This window comes from Prunus dulcis, chromosome 3 (genome assembly GCF_902201215.1).
Source record: "Prunus dulcis chromosome 3, ALMONDv2, whole genome shotgun sequence".
NCBI classification, from domain to species: domain Eukaryota; kingdom Viridiplantae; phylum Streptophyta; class Magnoliopsida; order Rosales; family Rosaceae; genus Prunus; species Prunus dulcis.
Genome location: NC_047652.1, coordinates 15,891,177 through 15,913,516, shown reverse-complemented (window position 1 = coordinate 15,913,516; position 22,340 = coordinate 15,891,177). Strand labels below are relative to the sequence as shown.

Sequence of the window (22,340 nt, the reverse complement as noted above, 5' to 3'; positions counted from 1 at the left end):
CTTTTTCTTTATATACTTTGGTTAGCAAATAAAGTGACAGAAACTATTGTTTCTGTCTCAGTCTCCCTACCCTCCTGCCTCCTATCAGCATCAACCCTCCTCCTTCAGTAAAATCTCTCTCTCTCTCTCTGGGGAGTTTCATGTTTCATCTTCATATTTTGCCAAAAATTTGTTTGGTGACAAAAGTGTGGTGGGCACAGTGATGAGCCTTTGAATGTAGATTCAGATATGCAAGCATGAAAAATGTTGAGTGGGTGTGACAAGTGACTGTGCAATAAAACCATTTGTTTATCTCCTTTATTGCACTGGGGACGCGGATGGGCGTGTGTGAGATTTTGGAGTCTACTTGTTCGAACTGTTTCCTAAAACGGGAAACTGCATTTGATTCTACTTTGACAATGGTTGCCCACCTTATAAATGAGGGCCCATAAATTCATCTTGTATCTTGTATGCATACTTGTCACCATATAATCCACTATACGCCATTAAGGCATATATGTTATGTTATGAAATTATGAATTGTGACCATACAAACAGTTCGAGCTTAAAGTATGTTATGCACAACACTTCCAGTGATGAAGCCAGACTTCGGATAAATATAGAAAAAGATCAATGTGAGGAGCTACGCATACCAATTCAAAGTTCTAAGTTGAAATAACATGGAGAGCTAGCTAGATGATATAGCTAGGGTTACCTAATGTGCAGAGTCAAAAATTGAATGGGGGTGGTGGGGGTAAATATAGGTCACAAGCAGTAAAATGTACCAAAACACTGTGTACAAATAGTCTAAAAGGGAGAGTGGGATCCAGCTCTTATTATGTTCATGTGTCCTTGGCCATTATTCAGTCCTCTCTGCAGGTGGTGGTCTTTGTTTCATCAACCTCCTCTCAGGGGGCATTGTCGTCTGTAGCTTCTTTTTCACTCCCATTTGATAAAGTTTTACAAAGTTAAAACCAGTCGTTCTTTTCTTACACATGTGCCGGACCAAACATTATTGAATTGTACATTTGATTTGGGTGGTAGAAATATTATTGTTGTAAATTGATGTCTAGTTTCCAAAGAGAAACCTATCTGGTCCCAGCAAACTTATTATGGCTTTCTATTTATATATGTTTGTGCTTAAGTTAAGCCTTTTTATCGAACCAACATGAGCCGTGTGACATGCAACGCAAGATAAATTTCGAGATGCAAACCACATGTTCCCCAAAATAGTGTCAGATGATGCTTTCTTTTGCGGAAAATACTTTACTCTTCTTGCTATGAAAGTAGGCGTTCCTACAATGCTACTAATATGAGTATGACATGTGTGAAGTTTTTCTTTTTGTGTTTTTGATGAATTATTTTTGCATATGTGTCAAACAGTGATTCGCAAGAAAGAGGAGTATCTCCTTATAGGAAAGGAGGCCAGGAGTATCCAATGCCAATGGAAAATCTCTCCCCCAAAAGGAAGAAAAAAAAGTAGTAAAAATCAGGAGCCTCAAACTTTTATGGAAAATAAAAAACATCAAATTTTATGTTGATTAAAGAGAGTATGGTTTCAAATTTACCTCCTGAAAACTATTTATACTTTTCTTGAACATTTGATGCAAATAATTGAAACAAAAAGCCAGTAATTTACAATACACTAGACACATGTTATACAGGAACCAGGGAGTCTGCTAAAAATAGAAACTTGTATAGCAGAAGCAAACCTTACATTTCTTCTAAACTTGGCAGTTCCTAATGCTTGTAAACTAAAAGAACCCAAATGCACATCATATCCTGCAAAGTCCCAGAAAATCCTTATATTTATTAAACAATCTACATATATTTTTCTACAGTGACCTAGCACCATAATAACCAGTAATAATTTGGACTAAAGCACTAACATACTTTGTCATACCAGAAACAACATTTGATGCAATCCCCAAACACATAAAGCAGTAAATAGGAACAATGGCTTGGAGAGCCCAGATGGAGCTTGAGATTTCTTCCAGGGCTGGATAGAAGACGCATTGTTATTCTTTCCACAAACATTAACTCCAATCTTCGAACTGTGTGCCTCAGAGGGACTCAAACAAAGACCTGGGTTTCCACTAAGATCCAAATTTCTTCCCAACCTCTTCAAGAAACTTGAGTTGAAAGGCACAACACCCCCCAACATATTTCTGCTCAGATTCATGTGGTATATATGTGAGAGACTGCCAAAACCAACCGGAATTTCACCCGTTAAACGGTTGTTCTGCAACGACAAAGTGCTTAAATTCTTAAGCTGTGAAAAGCTTTCTGGTATTGTGCCAGAGTACCCAGAATCAGCAAGCCTGAGTTCTTGAAGTTTCACCAACTTACCAAACTCTAGTGGCAGAGGTGAATGAATTGGGTTGCCATCCAAAATGAAATACTGCAAGCTTTGCAATTTTTCCAGACCTTTTGGAAATTGCCCACCCAATTTGTTGTTGCTCAGAGCCATGAAAACCAATAAACTGAGCTTCTCAATGCCATCAGGAATGCCCCCAGTAAGTGAATTTGAGCTGAAGTCAAATTTTTGAAGCAAACCCAGTTGGCCAATTGTGTTTGGGATGGCCCCTGTAAGCATATTGTAGCTCAAATCAAGGCCTTGAAGGTTTCTGAGACTGCCCAGCTGGTATGGGATAGTGCCTGTGAGCATATTGTAGCTCAAATCCAGGTGTACCAAACTGCCCAAGCTGAAAATCTCGAATGGAATTGGGCCAGTGAGGCGGTTTTGTGACAACGTGAGGATTTCAAGGGACTTGAGTGTTGAAATTTGAGGTGGGATTGGGCCAACGAGTGCTGGGTTAGATCGGAGACTGAGCTGTTGAAGTGAAGCAGGGGAGGCTCTGTTTTGTGGAACAGTAAGAGTGGTTTTGGTGTGAGTGAAACAATTGAAGAAGAACACAGATTGAAGATATGGGAGAGCAAAGATTTGTGAAGGAAATGTAGCTGTTTTTTTGCAAGTTGGATTTGGTGGGGTGCCAAAGTCAAGCCTGGAGACGTGTAGGTAGTTGTCTTTTCCTACTTTGCACTCAATGCCAGGCCAGGATGAGCCTGGCTGACAAGGGTTAGGATGGGAAATTCTCCAGTTTTGATCAGAGGACATGGAGTCCATGATCTTGAACAGAGCTTCTGCTTCAGATGGAGCCATAGTGTTGATGGGCTTGGGGGCGTTGATGGGTGGTTGTTTATTTGCATGGTGGGGATTGGTGGTGGAGGCAGAAGGAATAGAAGAAGGGAGTGAGAGGAGAAGTAGAATTAGAGGGAGAGAGAGTGAGAAGGAACAGTGCATTGTGTCCAGGTATTGAGGCGGCCTGCTCAGTTGCAGCATTTTGTTGTGTGGTTTTTTAGATGTGGCTTTCAAGTTTTCAAGTTTTCAAGTTTTCAAGTTTTCACTTATGAGAGAGAGAGAGAGAGAGAGAGAGAGAGAGTTGTAAAAGAAGTGACTGAAGTGATAGGTGGAGTGCTCATGACATTTGAGTGAGATTTTGATTATATGAAAGCCAAGGTAGGGTCAAGAGATTGAGAGAACTTACTAGGCAGAAAGTTGAGTGTTGTGGAAAATAAGGGGCATGTTTCCCTTTTCCAAGCATTGGAATTATTTTTATTTTTATTTTCTTCTTTTGTCTTATGGTTCACAATAATCTTGGCTAGTGATTTTTTTTAATTGTTTGTTGTCTTTCCATGAGTGCAGAGAAAAAACTACGAAGTAATTAGTTTGGAGTGTAGATAGCTAAAGCCCATGCTCATCCTATGTAGTTTTTCCTCATCCAGATATGAACTTAAAAATCCATCATAACTCTGCAGCCAATCCATACTTTTAAATAACATTGGGCCACTAAGCACTAGGGTGGCTACAAACCATGGGAACTTAAGTCAATCAGAATAGTTACATTGGAACTGTAGCTCCACAAAAGGAAATGCTGCTCGTCTTTTCTCAACCTCAAATTCTGGTGTAAATTATTGGGTTTAATAAACAAAAGCCTTAAACTTAAACAATGGAGTTCACAGAAAATCATGACATGAAAGGAAAAACCAGGCAGTGTCGCATAGTAGCACAAAACATTAAACTTGTAATAGACAATTGCTGAAAACTAAAAAACTAAAACTTGAAGACAGGTACTGATTTCTTTATGGTAAAGTAAGATTTTACTTGTGGACTTTATGAGGATGGAGTGTCTAGGGTTTTGCTAGTTGGTGTGTTTAGGGTTTTGCTAGTTTTCTGACACTGCTGAACACCGACTACAAAATACAGAGGGGTTAATCCAACTATCCAATTACGTAGTGTTCTGAATTCCTAAGTAATTATTACAAGCTCGAATTGAATGCAAATTTGCTAAGTTTGTCCTCATCTTAAGCATGGTGAAGGGAATAGTTGTGTCAAGACATGATTTACCTTCGTTAAAAAAAAAAATGATTTACCCTAAATTAAAACATGAGCAGGTTCGAACTCTTATTACATATTGGCAGTGTGTGTTTGTGAGAAAACTCACCTCTTCCAATATCACTTGTATAAAAACAAAAATAAAAAAACAAAAAAACCTGATTTACCCCAAGTCAAAATATGATTTACCCCAAGTCAAAACATGATTTACCCCAAGTCAAAACATGAGTTACTCAAGACAAAGTGCAGAAGGAAGGTTATATTTTTATCTGCAAATAATGCCGTAGCCTCTAGTGGTCCATGTTGGATTCAGATTTATGGGCCCATTGTCCCTTTACACACCCACATATGGTTCAATGGTGTACAGTTGTACTTATATTGCATTTGGGCATAAATTGTATAGAGGTCACTGAAAATATGAAAGCAATCTATGTAAATATACACAGAACAAGAAACAAATTGAAAAAACATAAACACCCAATAGCAGAAACTTCAAAATTTCAAAGAGATAAAAATATACATAACTTCCAGTTACCTTTACATTTGGAAAAGAAAATGAATAATCTAAAAACTAAAGAAGACGTTATCAAAATAGATCAGATGCAATAAAAACCTGAAATTTTACAGCAGAAAACAGTACACTAATCAACATGATCACAAGTATCTTATTGTCTAGCCAAAATCCACAGCCTTTATACATGTTAAGAGCTTTTACTTTACTACTAATCTAGCTGCATATTTGTATTGTTAGCCTCGCGCTGCCTATCAGAAAATAATGAGGAATTATGGATTCATCTGATATATAGAAGGAAATGCAAGGGGAAAACAGTAGAAATCCGAGTAGTGGTCTTTAATCATGTTAAAGGATTACCTCAGAAAAATTGCATGACAGCACCTTTACTTTATACTACAACACTACATTTACTCTGTTGTGCAATATCCTGAGGAGTTTCAAGAGAAGACTCTAAAACAACCTCTGCTTCCACTTTAGATGTTTGTCGATCACTCTCACTGGTAACATGAGGAAGCTCTGAGTCACCGACCTCGTTAGTTGCATCACAAATCTGTGAATCAACCACCTTAGCTGAATCAGAAAACTGTGATTCCTTGACTTCGTTCATGACATCACAAAGCTGTGAGTCGTTGATGTTTCCGGTTGCTTCAAAGAGCTGTGTGTCATCAACCTTGACAACAGCATGGATTAGCTCAGCATTACCTTCCTCACCAGCCTCATGGCTTAGCTCTGAATGATCAAACCCAATGTCAGCATTGCATAGCTGCATATTCTCACCCTCACCATCTCCATTGATCATATCCAAACCAGTCACCTCGTTATCAACCGGACACAGCTGTGAATGATCTTCCTCTCTATGTAGATGATGTAATGGTAACTGCTCAACCCTGACAGTGGCACCACAATACTGAGACTGATCATCCTCACTAGCAGCAATATATTGTGCTGGATCATCCTTCCGCAAACGTTTTCCCGTACCTTTCCTTCTCACCCTCTCCTTCCCTCTTATCCTTTTCCCAACTTCAATTTGTGGGGTGGCTGACACTATGTACGGACCGCCAACCTGATCCCTCAAACATTCATGCGCAATAGTCCTGATACTATTAATTAAATCAACTTGTTCCTCGTCCAACCCATTTGTTGAGAATGTATCTGCCATGCGTGCAATCTCCCTCAAACCGGCATTCTGCAAAAGTTAATAATGTTATCTTTTAAAATTAATACATAATTCCTCATACTTGACAATAACCAATAAGTTCATAATTAACTAGTTAATTAATACAGCCTTACCGTTCTTTGAAACTCAGACGAGAGAGATATAGGCCTCCCTACAAACTTACGCGTAATTCTCAGGTACCACTGCATATAATCACTTTCATCCGCACCATCATCACCTTCCACAATATGAAATCGACGTTCCAACCATTCATTAATCTCTGATTCCATTTTACCCGACAAGTCAACCCCACCATCAACTCCACGACTCTTTCTCTCCCATCGCTGTACATCCTCTGGGATTGACTGAAACATGCCATATTGCCTTAGGCAACGATTTGGGAGATGCCTTTCTGCCTTGTCAAAGCATATTAGCATTGTTTTTGACCTCCCTAAAATTAGATTACTCTTGATATCTTCTGGAATCACTGTACTGTCCATATTTCTATAAGGAAGCCACTCCACCTGTAAGTCAGCACCATACCAAATGTATTATGCTTCTACACTAAATATTAGAATATAAAATCAAATCGATAAATATTAGAAAAGAACAAGGAAAAACTTACGTCGCATGATTTCAGCGAATCCAGAGCTTTACGGTAAAACACTACATCACGGTTTGTTGTTGGCCCACTTTGTTTTCCCTTCCAGCTAAGCACCAAAGGGAAACGATCATGCATTGAATCAGTGTTGAGCTTTGGTCGTCCAATATTCAGGTGAAAGTAACTCCAGCACTGCGAAAAAAAAAAAAAATTGCAATCAAAGGAACTGCTGAAAAAAGAGAAAAATAAGAAGAAAAAAAATTAAAGAGAAAAGGCATGTAAATAACCTGTAGTAGTGTTAAACAGCCACTAATTGTACTTTGAGATCTCAGTGAGGCATTGCCAAGTGCCCTGTACAAGAATGCCAAAGCTGCTGACCCCCAGGCATATTTCCCACATAGGTCAAAATTCTCAAACAATGGAAGGTACATGACAGGGACTTTATTCCCAGTGGTAGTGGAAAATATTGTACTTCCAACAAGGTATAAGAGGTAAGCACGTGTATGGCACTCAATCACTTCAAGTGGTGCATCTTCAGGACAATAGGAAAAGAACTCTTTCAACCAGCTTAGCTTCACCATTCCACCACTAGTATAACTAGACTCTGGTGCTCTTCCAAGATACCTCTCACAAACGGAGTTGCAGGTGGTATGAGTTATTCCAATAACAGGTTCTCCGTCAATAGCTAGTCCAAGCAATAGCGCAACATCTTTAAGAGTTACTGTCATTTCTCCAACATTCAGGTGAAAAGTGTTCGTTTCTCTCCTCCACCTTTCGACTAGGGCAGAAATGAGTGGGTTATCTAGACTAATTGCAGGAATCAATCTTAAATAACCAAATCCAGCCTGATCTACCAACTCAATCTGCTTTTCCGTGAGTGTCCATTGATCAAGCTTCGAAGTGTGTTCATGACATCTAAGTGCACCACGCTCCTGTAAGTGTTAGTTAAAGTATAAATTACCATCCATATTAGTACAAAAAGTTTGTTAGATAAAACTGAATGAAACGATAATATTAATAATAAGCATCCTTATTTGAGGGTACACTGCACCTGTCCATCCCAAACTGCTGAAGACACATGCTTCTCCTGGTCATAAAGCACTGAACCATCAATTGGTCCAGGATTTGTCCCATAAGGGTCCATTAGTGCTAGGTCCATTACTGCCAATGACAGAAACTATCCACAGTGTAGAGGGAATATTAGCTTCACAAAATAACTAGAGAGCAACATCTTAAGTTCATAATCACATTTAGTACATCTGTCAAATGCAAGTAATGAGAAAATTACGAAAGGAATTAATTATACTCTATATTTGGCTCTAACTTCTATCGAGTTTACACTATATGATGAGTTTAAGCTCCAGGCAGTTTGGTTTACATATGGGAATGACGTAAATTTGAGTATAAGTTGGGATAAATACACAAATGTTGCAGTTAGAAAGAACCAAGAAAAAAAAACTTTATTTACATTAGAATTTAAACTTCTTTTACAGATTCTAAACCTACCCCGATCAAATTAAGGGCCTTGAATGAAGGTCTCAATCTCTGCACTTTCCAATATGTCCAATACTAGAATTTAGAGATCATTACAGAAGGAAAGTCTCACACTGCAGTTAGTTTTCACTCCAGAAACTCTAGAACTCCAATTTATAATTTTTCCCATGGACTTCATTTTTAAGTGAGGAAAAAAGAACAACTTTTATCAACAAGCATCCACTCATTCGGAACATCATTACCCATCATCAAGTGTTTCAATTCCTCTTGTAATTTTCCAGGAACGAAACAAAGGGTGCAAGATCCATTTGTCTCAGCTCAGATGATACACTGAGACTTGAAGTTACACTAATCATCTTCATTTACCTATCTAAAAGGAACTTTTGCTACCAACTAAGACACAGCCCCAAAAACCCAAAATAAAATTAAATAATTAAACCAATTCAGGACTTAAGTGCCACATAAATTCGTTTTACGTTAAAAAGCTAAATTCATAACCCTGTAATCTGCAAACAATAGTTTATTGTATCCGAACACAGAACTAATCCTTCATCATAATCAGCACCAAAATGAAAACCCTAGTTTGGTTCCTCCGAGAAAACAGAGGAAAAAGAGAAGAAAAACGAGATTACGGGTTAGTTATGTTATCATTAGTTTTTAATATAAGTGAGCCGAAAACAGTGGTGGTACAACTCTAGGTTTGAGAAGTAATTTTTAATAGAAGCTGGTTAATTTTCTCGGCAACCAAACAGAGATGCTAAGAAGAGAAAGGTGAGTGAGACAGATTTTGAAGAGAAAAAGGAAGAGAATTTTATGAGAGGGGCAAAGAGGTACAGAAGGGATGGCGAATAAACAAACCTGAAATGCAAATCAAGCAAAACGACGCCGGAGAGCTGCGTCGACGAACGCAAGCAATTGGAGCCTCGAAACGACGATGGAAGCTAAAGCAAAACACAACTCGTGATTTCTAATTCTTTTCTTACTAGGGCTCGATTTTGGGCGGGTTTGGCTTGCCCTAACCCGAGCCCAATCTCCAAATTGGCCACGTTAACAAATGAGTTCAGCTGGGCCTAGAATTGAGTCCAAATTTTGAAGCACCTGATTCTCATACCCAAAACCCTGAATTTTTTAAAAAAACACACACACACACACATTTATACCACGCCATCATCGACATGATTATTCACTCAAGAGCGATAGTAGACACCAACTAATGTGGCAGCGTTGCATTTAGGTTTTGGACCTTCATTATTCACAGCAAATAAGAAATCGTCACATCAGCGATATCTCTCTAGCATTATTATTCCCTCCAGGAACTACAAAGCTGTATAGCCGATTACAAATTGGTACGCTTTTCTTCGTTTTATATTTTAGTTGCAATTGGTATGGAATCAGGAGTTTTTTTTCTTCTTTGGGAACAATTTGCGAGTTGTCTTGAAATGCACACGTAGATTCGACCCTACACAAATGAATTTTCGAAAACAAAATAGAGTCAGATGACTTATATTTTGAATTTTACATTACAATATTTACAGGTCAAAATAAAGTATGATTCAGATATTTACAAGTCAATATCATTGAAAATTAAAAAAGATTATAAAAATTAAAAAGAAAAACACATCTGATGACATATTTACGCCAGTACTTGAATCTCCAACAACCCGAGGGGAAAAAATCATATAAATAAAATAAACAGAGAGAAAACGCCATGAACTTTTAGCTGGCAGTCATTCTTCATGTGCTAATGAGTTTCATCTAAGCCTCGCTTCCGAGCAAGCACAAGATCAAACAAACGGTATCAAAGAAAATGCCTGAAATATTCTTCCCACTGGTGAGAAGTACAAGAAAGACAGGTAAACCAAAAGACGGAAATAATCACAGCTACATGGTGCATGTCAACATGCACCAACCCTTCTCCAGTAGCCTTCGGAAACGAATTTGTATTCAGCCGGAAAGTTGTCGGATAGCGAAAAAAAGATACTGTGTTGGCCCTTCCGCTCAGCCACATAAATTACTGAAAGAGTCGGAGGAAGTTATTCGCGTATGCCATCGGCTTGACATCAGGATGGTCCTGCAATATTATACAGAGAAAAATAAATAGGTGTAAAACCAACAATCACTATATATTACACCTATAAACAAGGAAACTTTTGAGCGCAACCAGACAAATCATCACTAAAGGAGAAATAGTAGAGACTCTGTTTTTGAAAAATTGGAGCAGCTAAATTGACAGGAGCCACTGACCACTGCTGAAAAAGTAACAATGTTGGGCTTCAAATCTGGTGCTTCGAAACGGATAAAGGCGCCTTTGTTACCCATCTGCAGCATCCAAACCATAAACAAAGGTTATTACACATGGATATTAGCAAATTTTGGAATGGGCTCAATAAATACCGGAAGATCATAAATCACTCCACTTTCAGGAAAAACAAAAGATCAAAAAACAGCGGCAGCATCATGGTTGTTGGAATCTTCGATTCTCAGAGGACTTCCAAATGTACAGTCGTAAGATAGTTTTACTATTCATGCCGCACGTTTGATGTGCAGAAAAATAACCCTCAATAAAATCTAAATGCTACTGGTAAGGTAAGGTTCACACAAAAAGTTTTAGAAGATCACTTTAGTAATGATAGAAGACTAGCCAAGTAGCCATCATGCAGTTACCTGATCACAGTAATTTGGAGCAGAAAAAACAGTGATGAGTTTGCCATCATGCTCAATCTCATATCCCTCATCCTTTACTTCATGAGAGCGCACAACTAAATCTGTATATTGATTAAGCAATGTAAAACCTCATGCATTTTGATAAGTAGCAGTACTAACTTCAGAAATAAAACAAAATAAAATAAACCCTGCCAAAACTAGTAGACATACCTAAATTGTTTTCCTGCAAAAATCTTTTTGTCACATCACCGCCAAATGAAAGGCCTACACCTCGCTTGCTCGGGCCTCTTCCAGGTGTAGGTTGTGGATCACTCCACAGCAATTCACACATCAACCCTGATGAAACCCAGAAACATATATATAAAATCTGCCTACAAATTAATTTACAGAAGGTTTGTGATGAAATTTTCAATTTTTAAATTCAACTGGTAAAGGCCAATGACAGACGTCATCCAAATGCAGTATAAAGGGAGAGGGGAGGAACGTAATAAATTACCTTCCTCAGGAGGTTCACAAAACCGATTAATTGCTCTAATGTCGCTGAGTTTAACCCCATCAACACTGAAAAGACCCCCATGAACTACAAAAACCTTCCCATTTATTACATGAGCCAGCGGTAAACAACAAAACACTTCAGCAAACAGCTCCACAAATTTTTCACTTAACTTGGACTGGACCTCGCCCTCAAAACCATATATCCTATTCATGCTCTTGCTCTCATGATTTCCTCTTGCAAGATATATTGCTGAAAATGATAAAAAAGGTTATCAAGTCAGAACGTGAATTCTTTTAATTGAAAAGAGTTAGAACATGATCAGATTACTGGGCGAAAGAAATGTGTGTTAAAACTAAATTGGAATTGAAAGAAGGGCAAACGAAGCCATAATTGAATGTAAGTTCTATAAATCTAAAACAATGTAGATAAATTTTTTGGAGTGAATTTAGAAAAGTAATTAATTGGGACAGAAATAATTAAGTCACAACATAGTAATTGCGACGTTGCTTCAACTTAACTAAACATATGAGATACTGAAGGCTCAAAAATTCTAACTAAATTAACAAAATTATTTGCAAACCAATCAAGAAAACATATTGATTCACCTGATGGAGAGATGCACTTAAATGCAAACAATGTTAGGATCACCTCCAATGAAAAAGATCCCCTATCCACAAAGTCTCCATTGAATAGATATGGATTCTCCTCTGAAGGAAGCCCATTAAGCTCAAAAATATTGAGGAGATCATAGAACTGCAGGCATTACATACAAACAAATAAAAGAGTGCCCAGAACATATATAGATACATTATACTTAGCCACCGAAACAAGAATATCAAAGCTATGATAGATTTTCAGAAGTAGGCTGACTTCAGCAAAACCATACAAGACAATAGGAATCTGAGATATTGTTGTTTCACCTAGTATTAAACATTCTATTATTCAATAGCCTTTATTGTCTATCAAGTAACCTTCTTCATGTTTACAAGCAACCTTTCAGATTTGAAATGCTGTATGTTGTTCCAAGTCAAATCAAGCAACTGAACCAGCATCTTATGAATTCGGAAGAAATGTAATTACCTGACCATGTACATCACCACAAACAGTAAAATGATTGCCCTTAGGAACGTTTATATCAACAAGAGAAGGCAGGGCTTGCAACATTTCTTTCGTTTGTAAGACAATTTGGAAGGCATATCTACAATATCGATACAAAGTGAAGTAAAAAGACTGCCCAATAATATTTGTTGACTAGTTCCGTGACATAGTATTGTGATTCCCATATATACCGTTGGTGTAAATTCTTCTGATGCTTGAAATCGTCCATCATTTTCTTCACGAAATCCAAAGTAACAACATCTCCTTCTATCCTTGCACCTGAATATTGTGGCTCCACATCTGGAATTCAAACAGATATCACTTTCAATAGCTCTCCTAGGCGATAAAGAACGTAAATAAGCTTTACCATATACAGACGAAGATAGGACCTTATTATATCATACATAAATTAACAGCTCTAGTTTTATGCACTATCATGCACAAAACGATGAATGCTCAATCAGTCATCAATATACAAATTATACCTCCCACTCTGTTAAGTACTAACTTTAGCTTTGCAACAATAAAGCCGCTATAATACTTCCTAATCTTCAATGCTTCTATTTTCCTGTTTTCATTTCTCTCTGACATCTCTTAACTGAACAAAAAGAAGCAAACAGAACCATCTATTCTTATAATTGTATTCTTTACTTAATTCAAAAAGTACAACATGAGCCAAACAAAATGTTGTCACAAGTCTCATCATCAACAAAAGAAATTAGCAACTCCATTTCATTTTAATAGGTAATAACTTTTACAACACATGCGAATGTAATAATTCACACAAGCACAGAATGAAGCTACTTAATGCAAATTCACACAAGCACAAAGAAAGATATATCCAGCTCATGACGATTCAGATTCACTTTATCTTTATTTTTATAATATACTGACATTCTAATTTCATTAAAATGAATATTTTAATGTTCCTAGTATGATTATTTTCTCAGTATTACAAACTCAGTCTTTGTTCCAATTTTCTGTGTCTACCCTTAGATCCAAAGCAACATAGATTTTTTAGCACACGCAACAAAACTCAACTCTAACTCTAAAAGCCTTAACTTAGAAAAAAGAAAAGAAAATAGAAGGCCCAAACAATCCACTTGGGTCAGCTAGAGTAAATATCTGCCATATCCCAGGCGAGCTCTTTTTCAACTCCATTAAGATCATGTACTCGACTGAAAATCCATTCTCAAGAAAGGATGCCATCTTAATGGTAGGGTAAAAAATGCATTAGCAGTGAATGTATCTATCAGTTTGTAATACATCTGCTAGAACCTAACACAACTTTTCAACTATCAAGTCTTTTTTATTTAATAACTAATCTCCAACTCTTGGAAGTTATGACAGTGACTTGTGACTGTTCTCTAGTATCCATGGATTGTGAACTCAAACCTAGGTCATGTACTCGACTCTTGGTATAGACACCACCATGGAAGCCACGCCACCAAAGTGCCCCCAGGGCCACCATGACCACCACCACTACTGTGGCCATAACTGCAGTCACTGCTGTTCTCATCATAACCATCGCTGCCCCAACTGTCATTGCCAGTGCTGCTACGGCAACTTCGGCGGACATTGATGATGTACTGGGGCCCATTCCTATAATGATAGAATATATAAGAATACTCTAATTAATACTGTTAATGGACACTATATAGTTAACACTAAAAGAATTTTGAAAAGAAAATAACAATCAGTTACTTAATGCTGATCAAGCTTTTTGTGGGTACTAACTACACTGAGGAAGACATGTTTCAAGGACTGATTCCTGAATGAGCCCAGAAACATGGTCCTACCCTGGATGGCAACAGAGACAGATGGACCTCATGCATAACTAAAACAGGATCCTTTGTGTACGGTCCATCCAAATGGGAGAACTACAGAGTCCAAATAAACCATGCTGACAGGAGAGAAACCACACAGAGAATCCTCCCATATCAGACTCAGACCCAATTCAAACTCTTCATCCAAAGGTTTCCTACTAAATGTACCCTTTAACAAAGGTGGAAACAAGGTATTTGAACTTAGGCTTAAACCTTGTATTGACTTAACAAAAATTGCGCCCCAGGCCATAAATAAGTAGTAAGAATTCCAGAATGTGCAAATGATATACTGTTAAATACACAGAGGACCCTCTGAACCATAGCACTGGAAAAATCACCATTCAAAATTACTAGTCTAACACACTATTAGTTCCATCCACACTGACATGTTAACTCTTTTGGCACCTTGAATGGCCAACATGCTCACTGCTGCAGCTACCATATCTACCCAAATAACTTGCATTACCAGTGGAACCAACACTATACACACAAAATTATCATAGCACTGTTACTTATTGCAGCTGCTATAAGAAGCCTAAACATACTTCATTCAGCATTAATATACGATAAATCTGCAACTGTTATTTCATTAATGACAAGTGTTGGAAAAGATTCATGATTTCAAATTCTTAGTTATCCATTGGGAGTTCGGACACAAAAAATGGCTTCAGGGAATAAAATTGATACAAAGAGGGATCAGTAACAAAGTTCGGAACTTCATAAAGAAATAAAAAACTGAATCAGTTAAAATAACAACAGAATCAAGAAAGAAACCAAGTGCCATCATACATTTATAAGAAAAAAGACACCGATGTTGAAAAGAGCAAACCTTGCAGTTAAGAAAATTTCAAACCTAAAAGAAAGATTTGTAGCAGTCAATTCTGGCTGCTATCTCATTCACTCCTTTCATGGTATGCATGCATTTGAGTACATCTTAAACGTAAGATTCATACAATGCCATGAACATTTATCAGGATTCAGAAGCATATAGAAGCAACTCTAGTAAATTTTTCAACAATAACAAAAAATAGGAAGATGAACATCTGGAAAATTTTGAAAAGGGAAATACCAACAACATAAAAAATAAATAATAAATAAAAAAAACTCCATATACAATAAGCAGAATAAAGTGGGAAATCAACAACACTAATACCTATAGAACGATAATTAATAGAATCAGCTACAGGACGCCTTTCAGACACTGGTACAGAAATTGCTTCTGCAAATTTAAGCTTCATCACTGCTTTCTCACATTCCTTCAATTTCTTGGTAGCATCAGGATCATTTGGACAGATTCTTTTGACCTATTTTACATGAAGTAGAACAATTTATGCAATGCCACATCTAAGACAATTGTTACCAAAATAAAATTTAGAACACATTTCCTGAAGTATCCTTCCATTTTATCTCTAGTTTCTTGACATAAGAAAGAAAAAATGATAATTATAAATATAAAGTTTTTGTAGATTATGATTTTTTTTTTTTACACTTGACCTAAGCATGTCTTATCACATTCAACCTTCTGCTTAAAGACTTTATGAATTGTGATTTTCTACCCCTATCATTCCATGTCAGGGGTAGGTGACGTACCCTGTTCCAGTTTCCATGAACCATCTATTTTAGCTATGCTCCAGTGATTGGGTATATAAGACATGTGAGTCACAAAGGATAAGGATAGAGATTGTGGACTAAAATCCTAACAGACAATTAAAATGCAACTTGATGGTGATTAAATGAACAAAAATCAAGTCCTCTAGAATGTGCATACATGATATCTTCCTCAGATTCTTTAGAAACTTAAACTCATGTATACCAATAATGCTATTAGATGTACAATTTTGATATCGTACAAAACAATCAACTAGGCAGAGAACCATTTTCACATGATGAATAGATTGTTTAAAAACCCCTGGTGTCATCGGTACATCAATATCAAGCAGATATTTTATGTGTTCTGATATCAAAAGGGTTGTTGGAATAAAGAGAGCTTTCAACTTCTTTCAGTATTATGCAATACTAGAAAAGTTAAATAAATATTGTTCACAATTTTCAGGAAAAAAAGTTCTACACAAAGCACCTGCTGAAAATCCTTTAGTGCTTCTTTAAATTTCCCCATAGCAAGATAAGCTGCACCTCGCCTGTAATATCCCTGCAGCAATAGAAAACTATCAGAACATAATTACACACATTCAGATGCACAAATTTTAGGGCATAAAACATACCTTTGAGTATTTAGGATCAACTTCAATAGCCTTAGAAGCATCTTGTATGGCACTGCCATATTCCTCCAGTTTAAGGTGGGCAATTGAACGATTGGCCCAGTACACAGCATTCTGACTGTTTACTTCAATCGCTTGTGTATACAGATCAATAGCTTGAGCAAATTTATGAGCTGAAATAATAGTGAAAGTGAGCACACTGATCATACCCAGACCAAAAGAAAAATCACTACAGAAACAACAGTTCACAACCAATAAAGCAGTGTTCAAAGTTAATCTCTATGTAAGGATTCTTGCTTGTTGCAAGGATATAAATAGATAAAATAATATGCCACACAAAAATTCATTCAATTCAGTCTACTTGTGTGAGTGTATAATGTTTGTCACTTGTTAAGATTTACTATTTAGGAACACCAAAAGTAAATCTCATTAGCATGGAACCAATTCTGATGATTTAAGTTGTGATCTACAAATTCTTTTTTCTTTTTTTAATCCAAGGAATTAAAAGGATAGTTCACTTCATTGCAAGATATATCAAACTAAATTAGAAGAAAACGTAACAACAAATTGTAGAAGCACAGATTATTACCTTTATATGCTTCATTTGCAAGGAGTTTAAGTTCTTCAGCCCGCGAAACGTTAGAATTATTAGCTTCCATGATGAGCATAAACTTTGTCGTCTACAAGAAGTACGGACCCATATTAGCAAATTATAGATTCCCTGATTAATTTCTCATCCTTGTACAATTCTATATCAATTGAGCGCCACAACGAGTGTTGAGATGATATATTAGGTAAAAATAGTTCATCTCTTTGGGACAGACATAAAAAATTATAAATTGCAATTCAAGAAAATATCAATGGCCGATTATGAAAATAATATACTAGTCATACTCAAGGCCCATTATCAATTTCCTAATTCAACTTGGCACTAAATCAGAATCAAATATACACGTGCCTCTGATGAATACACAACTATCCGTTGCCATACGCTCAATGGATATGAATATTTCCCTGTAATTGCAAGCTATATTGTTCCCAATATACTCTTCATCGCCACATAACTGGTCTCTATCATGAAAAATCACATATGCAATGGGGTAAAAGTTCCATCCTCCTCGTAATACCATAAGCGACATCCAAGCAATTGTCTTTTAGCGTCAGACATAACGAATTTCCTCGTGGTTAGCAGTTAATAGTTACGGACAAAACAGATAGGTCCTCAAGAGCAATTAACAGCTCTACAATTGTTACACGCAGTATATGAAGTTCTAAAACCTCAGCGTATACTAAAGCTAATGGCACCTTGCAAGAGTACCCCAATAGACGGATAGACATTGCCTTTATTAATAAAAAAATGTCATATTCTATCATTTTTCTAAATAATAATCAGTAATTACTACAAACCAGGTAGAGCAGAACTATTCTCAATCGCCAACAAGTAAACTGAATCAAAGCCTATTGTTCAAAAATGATATTTTCAGCTGAAAATTCTTAAACTTTCAATCTCTTAAATTTTCAGCAAAAATTGGGACCCGGAAAGCAGACAAACTGACCCTTAACACAACAACTTGGCTCTCAGCCAATGTGATTTCTCATTAAACAGAAACCAAATATATCATCACTCATGCGTAAAGATTAAAAATTTAATATATATTTTTCCTCAATCACGCAACCGAATGGAGGGTCTTCCTCAGTTTGGTTCCCGCGATAAACAAGGCAAACAGTGAGTCAGTCAAAAGAAACAGTTCATGAATATAAAAAATATATATCTTTTTTTTTTTTTTTCTCAGAAACCAAACAGAGGGTTAACCCAGAAGAAGAAGTATACCTATTGCATTAGCTGACTATCGGATCTCGCCAGAGAGAGAAAAAGATATACAGAGAGAGAGAGAGAGAGAGAGAGAGAGAGAGAGAGGGAGTTGGAGGGAAAGAGAAACCCTAATCTTATAGAAACACTTGGATATATATCAGCTGTTGTTAAGGAGTGAGGACTTGGTCTAGTACATTGTACAAGGGTTTAGAGAAAAAACTATATATATTTGGGGAAGGAGAGAGAGAGAATGAGAGACTCAACTGACTTTTTTTTTTCTTTTTTCTTTTTTCTTTTTTCTTTTTTCTGTTTTCTTTTTTCTTTTTGGGGATTCATTTTAGGAAGCCTCTTTATCTACAAAATTTAGATTGACTCGAGAAACTTCTGAAAATATTTTTTATATTTAATTTTCTTCTTATCTTGAAGCTTTATATTTTCCTCCGAAATTGTACGTTTTTCTTCTTCTCAAAGTTTCTGTCTTTTCATATCATCAAAAAGAAAGTTTCTATCTTGTTGGGTTTATGTTCATGTGTATATTTCAAGAGAAAGGCAAGGTTTATATACAAAATGAGGGAAAGTGAGAATCGAACATACAACTTAAGATGCATGAATATTAACCACTTTTTAAACTTTTTTTTTCTTTTTTCTTTTTTTATTTGAAGCTATTAAGTTATAACATTTGCATTATTGCATACAATTTATTTATTTATGTTAAACACTTCCATAAAATTAATAAGAAAAAGAATATCACTTCCTTAAACTGAGCAGTTCTATCAATTATTTATGGGTGCAGCTAATCATACTTCCCTTACTTTTTTGTATTAAAGAAAAAATAAAAAATAAAAAGCATAGTACTTCAATATACTGAACAGTTCTATCAATTATTTATGGATGCAGCTACTCATGCTTCCCTTATTAAATTATTTATTTATTTACTTTTGAATCCAACGGCTACAATCAAAATCTTGCAATGCAGTGAAGCACGGAAATAGCATTTCTTTAGTTTATATTTTATATATTTTATATTGTATTCTTTCGCTCTCCACATTTGGTCCCTTGGCTTCTACAAGTTGATTGGCAATTGCTTGTATCGTTTCCAATACATATCATTTAAGATTTCTCATATCTTTCGTGAGGGTAATTATGCTATTGACGTTTGGGTAATTATGCTATTGACGTTTGGCAAATCATGGTGCTTTGGGCTCTGGTTTAATTTAGTGGGATACTGAACCTTCTTTTATTTTACCTTTTTGTCAGCGAGATTGGCTGGGCATGCCTAACTACCGGTTCTCCTAGTTTCTTTTGTTTACTCTTTCAGAATTTTGGTCTCTTAGGTCAGCATGTTGTTGTGCATTTTTGTCATTGTCTTTCTCTTCTGTAGGGTTTGGTTCGGTCCCCCCTATTGTTTTTGTATCTCTTTTTTGTTTCTTATTAATAAATTATGATCAAGGGAGGGCGGGGGGCTTCCGAAGTGTTGGTCCCCTCTTTGAGGGTGGTGGATGTTTGTGCATCTGATGACTGATACTGAGAAGCTAATCTCGTCTAATCCTTTGGTTTATTTATATAAAAAAAATATCTTTAAAAAGAAAAAAAATCAATTTAACTGTAGGAGTTAGGATTTATTGAAAAATAGTCCAATACAAACTTAAAACTATATAGGATTTTTACCTCAAGTGGTAAAAATAATTCATCATTTTTCTTATACTTAGAAGTGGTAAAATTATATAAGATTTTTACCTCAAGTGGTAAAACTATGGTTGAATAAAATGATAAAATGTTTAACATACAGCACAATATCAGTACAAACAATGTCCAAACACCTTCCCATGTAGTGTTAACATAATTTGGTTTGTTTCAACCCTCTTCATCAATAAAATACTATCGCCTCTGTGTAAAAAATTAAAAATTAAAATAAACAGCATATACAGTTCATCCTGGTCTCTATGAATGAAAAGAGAAAAATGTGCATAACCTCTAAATCCATATAGCATGACTTGCATTAGAAACTTCTTCTTAAAATATCCTTCACAACTTGCAACACAATTCCTTTCAAAGAGCCGCATGATGCTTGTGTATTATGTCCCACATATAGAGCTATCTTGTTTTTCAGGTGAATATGGAGTTCCAATGTGAATGCAAGACTTTTTGAATATGTGCAAAATGGATATAGCTTCAAAAGAACTAATTTCTATTAAAAGCTAACTAAATTACATGTTCCAATACAACCATTTACCACGACTTACTTGAAGCCTAATAAACCTACCTAATCTATCACATAACATATTACATGATCAAAAGGAGAAAATATTGAAAACAGCCCTGGAATGAGCAATTTATAACAATTTGTCATCAATTTTTTCCTATTTATCTTGAGGGTGCTTCTGATTTCTCTGTCCTTGAGCTTTTTGAAGATATGCAGTTAAGCCTCTCAAAATGCAAATAGATGAATCTTTGGCACTGCTTTGATATGTCAAGTACATAGTTCTAGTTCAATCTTTAACTCATTCCCCATCATCCATAAGCCAGAAAACACTGCTTTCTACACATAAATACTACAAATTTTATGTGTAGAAACACATAGAAGGTAAATTTGAACCTATGATGTCATCTTATTTCCATTCTGGTTTTTGATACTTAAAAACATCTCTATGGACATTATATGAACATGACAAACTTGCACCAAAATAATAACAACATACCTTGTGTGACATGCTGTCCAAGACCCCAAAATTTTGATTAGGATCAGTAATTCCAAGAAATTCTTCCAAGTGCCACCTGAGAATACTCCCGTAAGTCGTGGTACTTCGATTAAATGGTATCTTGCCTAATAAAATAGTTCCAATACCACCAATTTGTCCAAGAAATGCTTCTTTAATCTCACCTAGAATGGACCTATTGAACTTTTGTTTACTAATCGAGACAATGCTGATTCAAAAGTTGTTTCCATATATAGAACTCAACATTTCTTTGGTATAGAAGGAGATACATGGTTCAGTTGCTCCAAGTCCCACTTTCACCCTTTAAGCAGAAACCTTTGGTGACTAGACACATAAGAGTTTGATGGACACATAGGAGTTGATGTGTGTATGGCAACATCACATTTCCTAGAGAGTAAAGCTCGGTCATATATATTAAATGACTATTGCCCTTAGGACTCTTATCTTGTATTTACGTTTATCACATTCCTCTTAGTTATCTGATAACATTGTATCCTTATCATATTTGATATAGGACTCTATCTGTAATACTGTATAAATCAATACAATATGCCCTAATGAGAATTGAGGCTTTACCCCATACGTTCTATTTCTTTCATGGTATCAAGAGCCTATTGACTTACAGTCTGAAAATTCTCTTCTATCTACCTTTTTTTTTTTAAAATTCCCCATGGCTTCTTCTTCTGATTCCGCTGTTGCTTTTCCCTCTGTCTCTCAAGCTATTCATATCAAGCTTGATCGCAATAACTATCCCCTTTGGTTGGCCCAGATTCTCCCTCTCCTCAAGAGTCGCAACCTGATGTCCTTCGTCAACAGTGCTGCCGCTCCTTCTCCTTTTCTTCAGGATGACAAGGGCAAGCTTACTGATGACATTAATCCTGCTTATGATACTTGGATTCAGCAAGACCAATTGGTTTTATCCTGGATCAATGGTTCTCTTAGTTCTACGGTTCTCGCCACCGTCGCTCGTTTTACCTCTGCTCGTTCTACTTGGGTGGCTCTTGAAAACCGTTTCGCCTCTCCGAATCAAAATCGGATTTTGCAGCTTCGTAGTGAACTCTTCCGCACTGCTCGTGGTGATTCCTCCGTTGCTGATTACTTGGACAAGGTCAATGCTATTGTTGACAATCTCGCGTTATCTGGTTCTCCTCTTCCTGACTCCGATCTTCTTGCTGTCATTATGAATAATGTTAGGCCCTTATATGAGTCAACTGTTGCGTCTGCTCAAGCTCGTGAAACCCCTATTACCTATGCTGATCTTGAGGCTCTCTTGCTCTCTGCTGAACAACGCCATCTTGCCCTCCATGCTCCTGCCCGTGATGGTCCTGCCACTGTGATGGTTGCTGCCTATGGTCGTGCTCCTTCTC

The 22,340-nt window shown here is 36.5% G+C and overlaps 3 protein-coding genes across 6 annotated transcripts; all 3 read right to left on the bottom strand.

The window, feature by feature from the left end:
* Window positions 1-1,758: 1,758 nt before the first annotated feature.
* LOC117622665 (receptor like protein 29) lies at window positions 1,759-3,403 on the bottom strand. The gene has a single exon (XM_034353422.1). It carries the CDS (start codon window positions 3,320-3,322, stop codon window positions 1,877-1,879), a length of 1,446 nt encoding a protein of 481 aa, XP_034209313.1. The 5' UTR covers window positions 3,323-3,403; the 3' UTR covers window positions 1,759-1,876.
* A 1,555-nt stretch (window positions 3,404-4,958) lies between these two features.
* Window positions 4,959-9,103, bottom strand: LOC117622526 (protein MAIN-LIKE 2). 3 transcript variants are annotated; one of them, XM_034353233.1, is made up of 6 exons: window positions 8,999-9,103; window positions 7,698-7,823; window positions 6,934-7,578; window positions 6,671-6,838; window positions 6,180-6,569; window positions 4,959-6,075 (listed from the first exon to the last, which is right to left on the bottom strand). In XM_034353233.1, exons 2-6 carry the CDS (start codon window positions 7,803-7,805, stop codon window positions 5,278-5,280), a joined length of 2,109 nt encoding a protein of 702 aa, XP_034209124.1. In that variant the 5' UTR covers window positions 7,806-7,823; window positions 8,999-9,103; the 3' UTR covers window positions 4,959-5,277. The 3 variants fall into 3 exon arrangements, with proteins under 3 accessions (XP_034209124.1, XP_034209126.1, XP_034209125.1); XM_034353235.1 differs by lacking the exon at window positions 8,999-9,103 and having other exon boundaries at window positions 4,959-5,137; window positions 5,247-6,075; window positions 7,698-8,949; XM_034353234.1 differs by lacking the exon at window positions 8,999-9,103 and adding an exon at window positions 8,153-8,949.
* Window positions 9,104-9,627: 524 nt separating this feature from the next.
* Window positions 9,628-18,524, bottom strand: LOC117621543 (serine/threonine-protein phosphatase 5). Of its 2 annotated transcripts, XM_034352091.1 has the most exons (14): window positions 18,275-18,524; window positions 17,033-17,123; window positions 16,447-16,616; window positions 16,302-16,373; window positions 15,378-15,528; window positions 13,794-14,000; window positions 12,590-12,698; window positions 12,381-12,498; window positions 11,906-12,053; window positions 11,301-11,549; window positions 11,015-11,140; window positions 10,805-10,905; window positions 10,385-10,459; window positions 9,628-10,211 (listed from the first exon to the last, which is right to left on the bottom strand). In XM_034352091.1, the coding sequence occupies exons 2-14, from the start codon at window positions 17,109-17,111 to the stop codon at window positions 10,152-10,154; spliced, it is 1,665 nt and encodes a 554-aa protein (XP_034207982.1). In that variant the 5' UTR covers window positions 17,112-17,123; window positions 18,275-18,524; the 3' UTR covers window positions 9,628-10,151. The 2 variants fall into 2 exon arrangements, with proteins under 2 accessions (XP_034207982.1, XP_034207983.1); XM_034352092.1 differs by lacking the exon at window positions 13,794-14,000 and having other exon boundaries at window positions 18,275-18,518.
* Window positions 18,525-22,340: the final 3,816 nt, after the last annotated feature.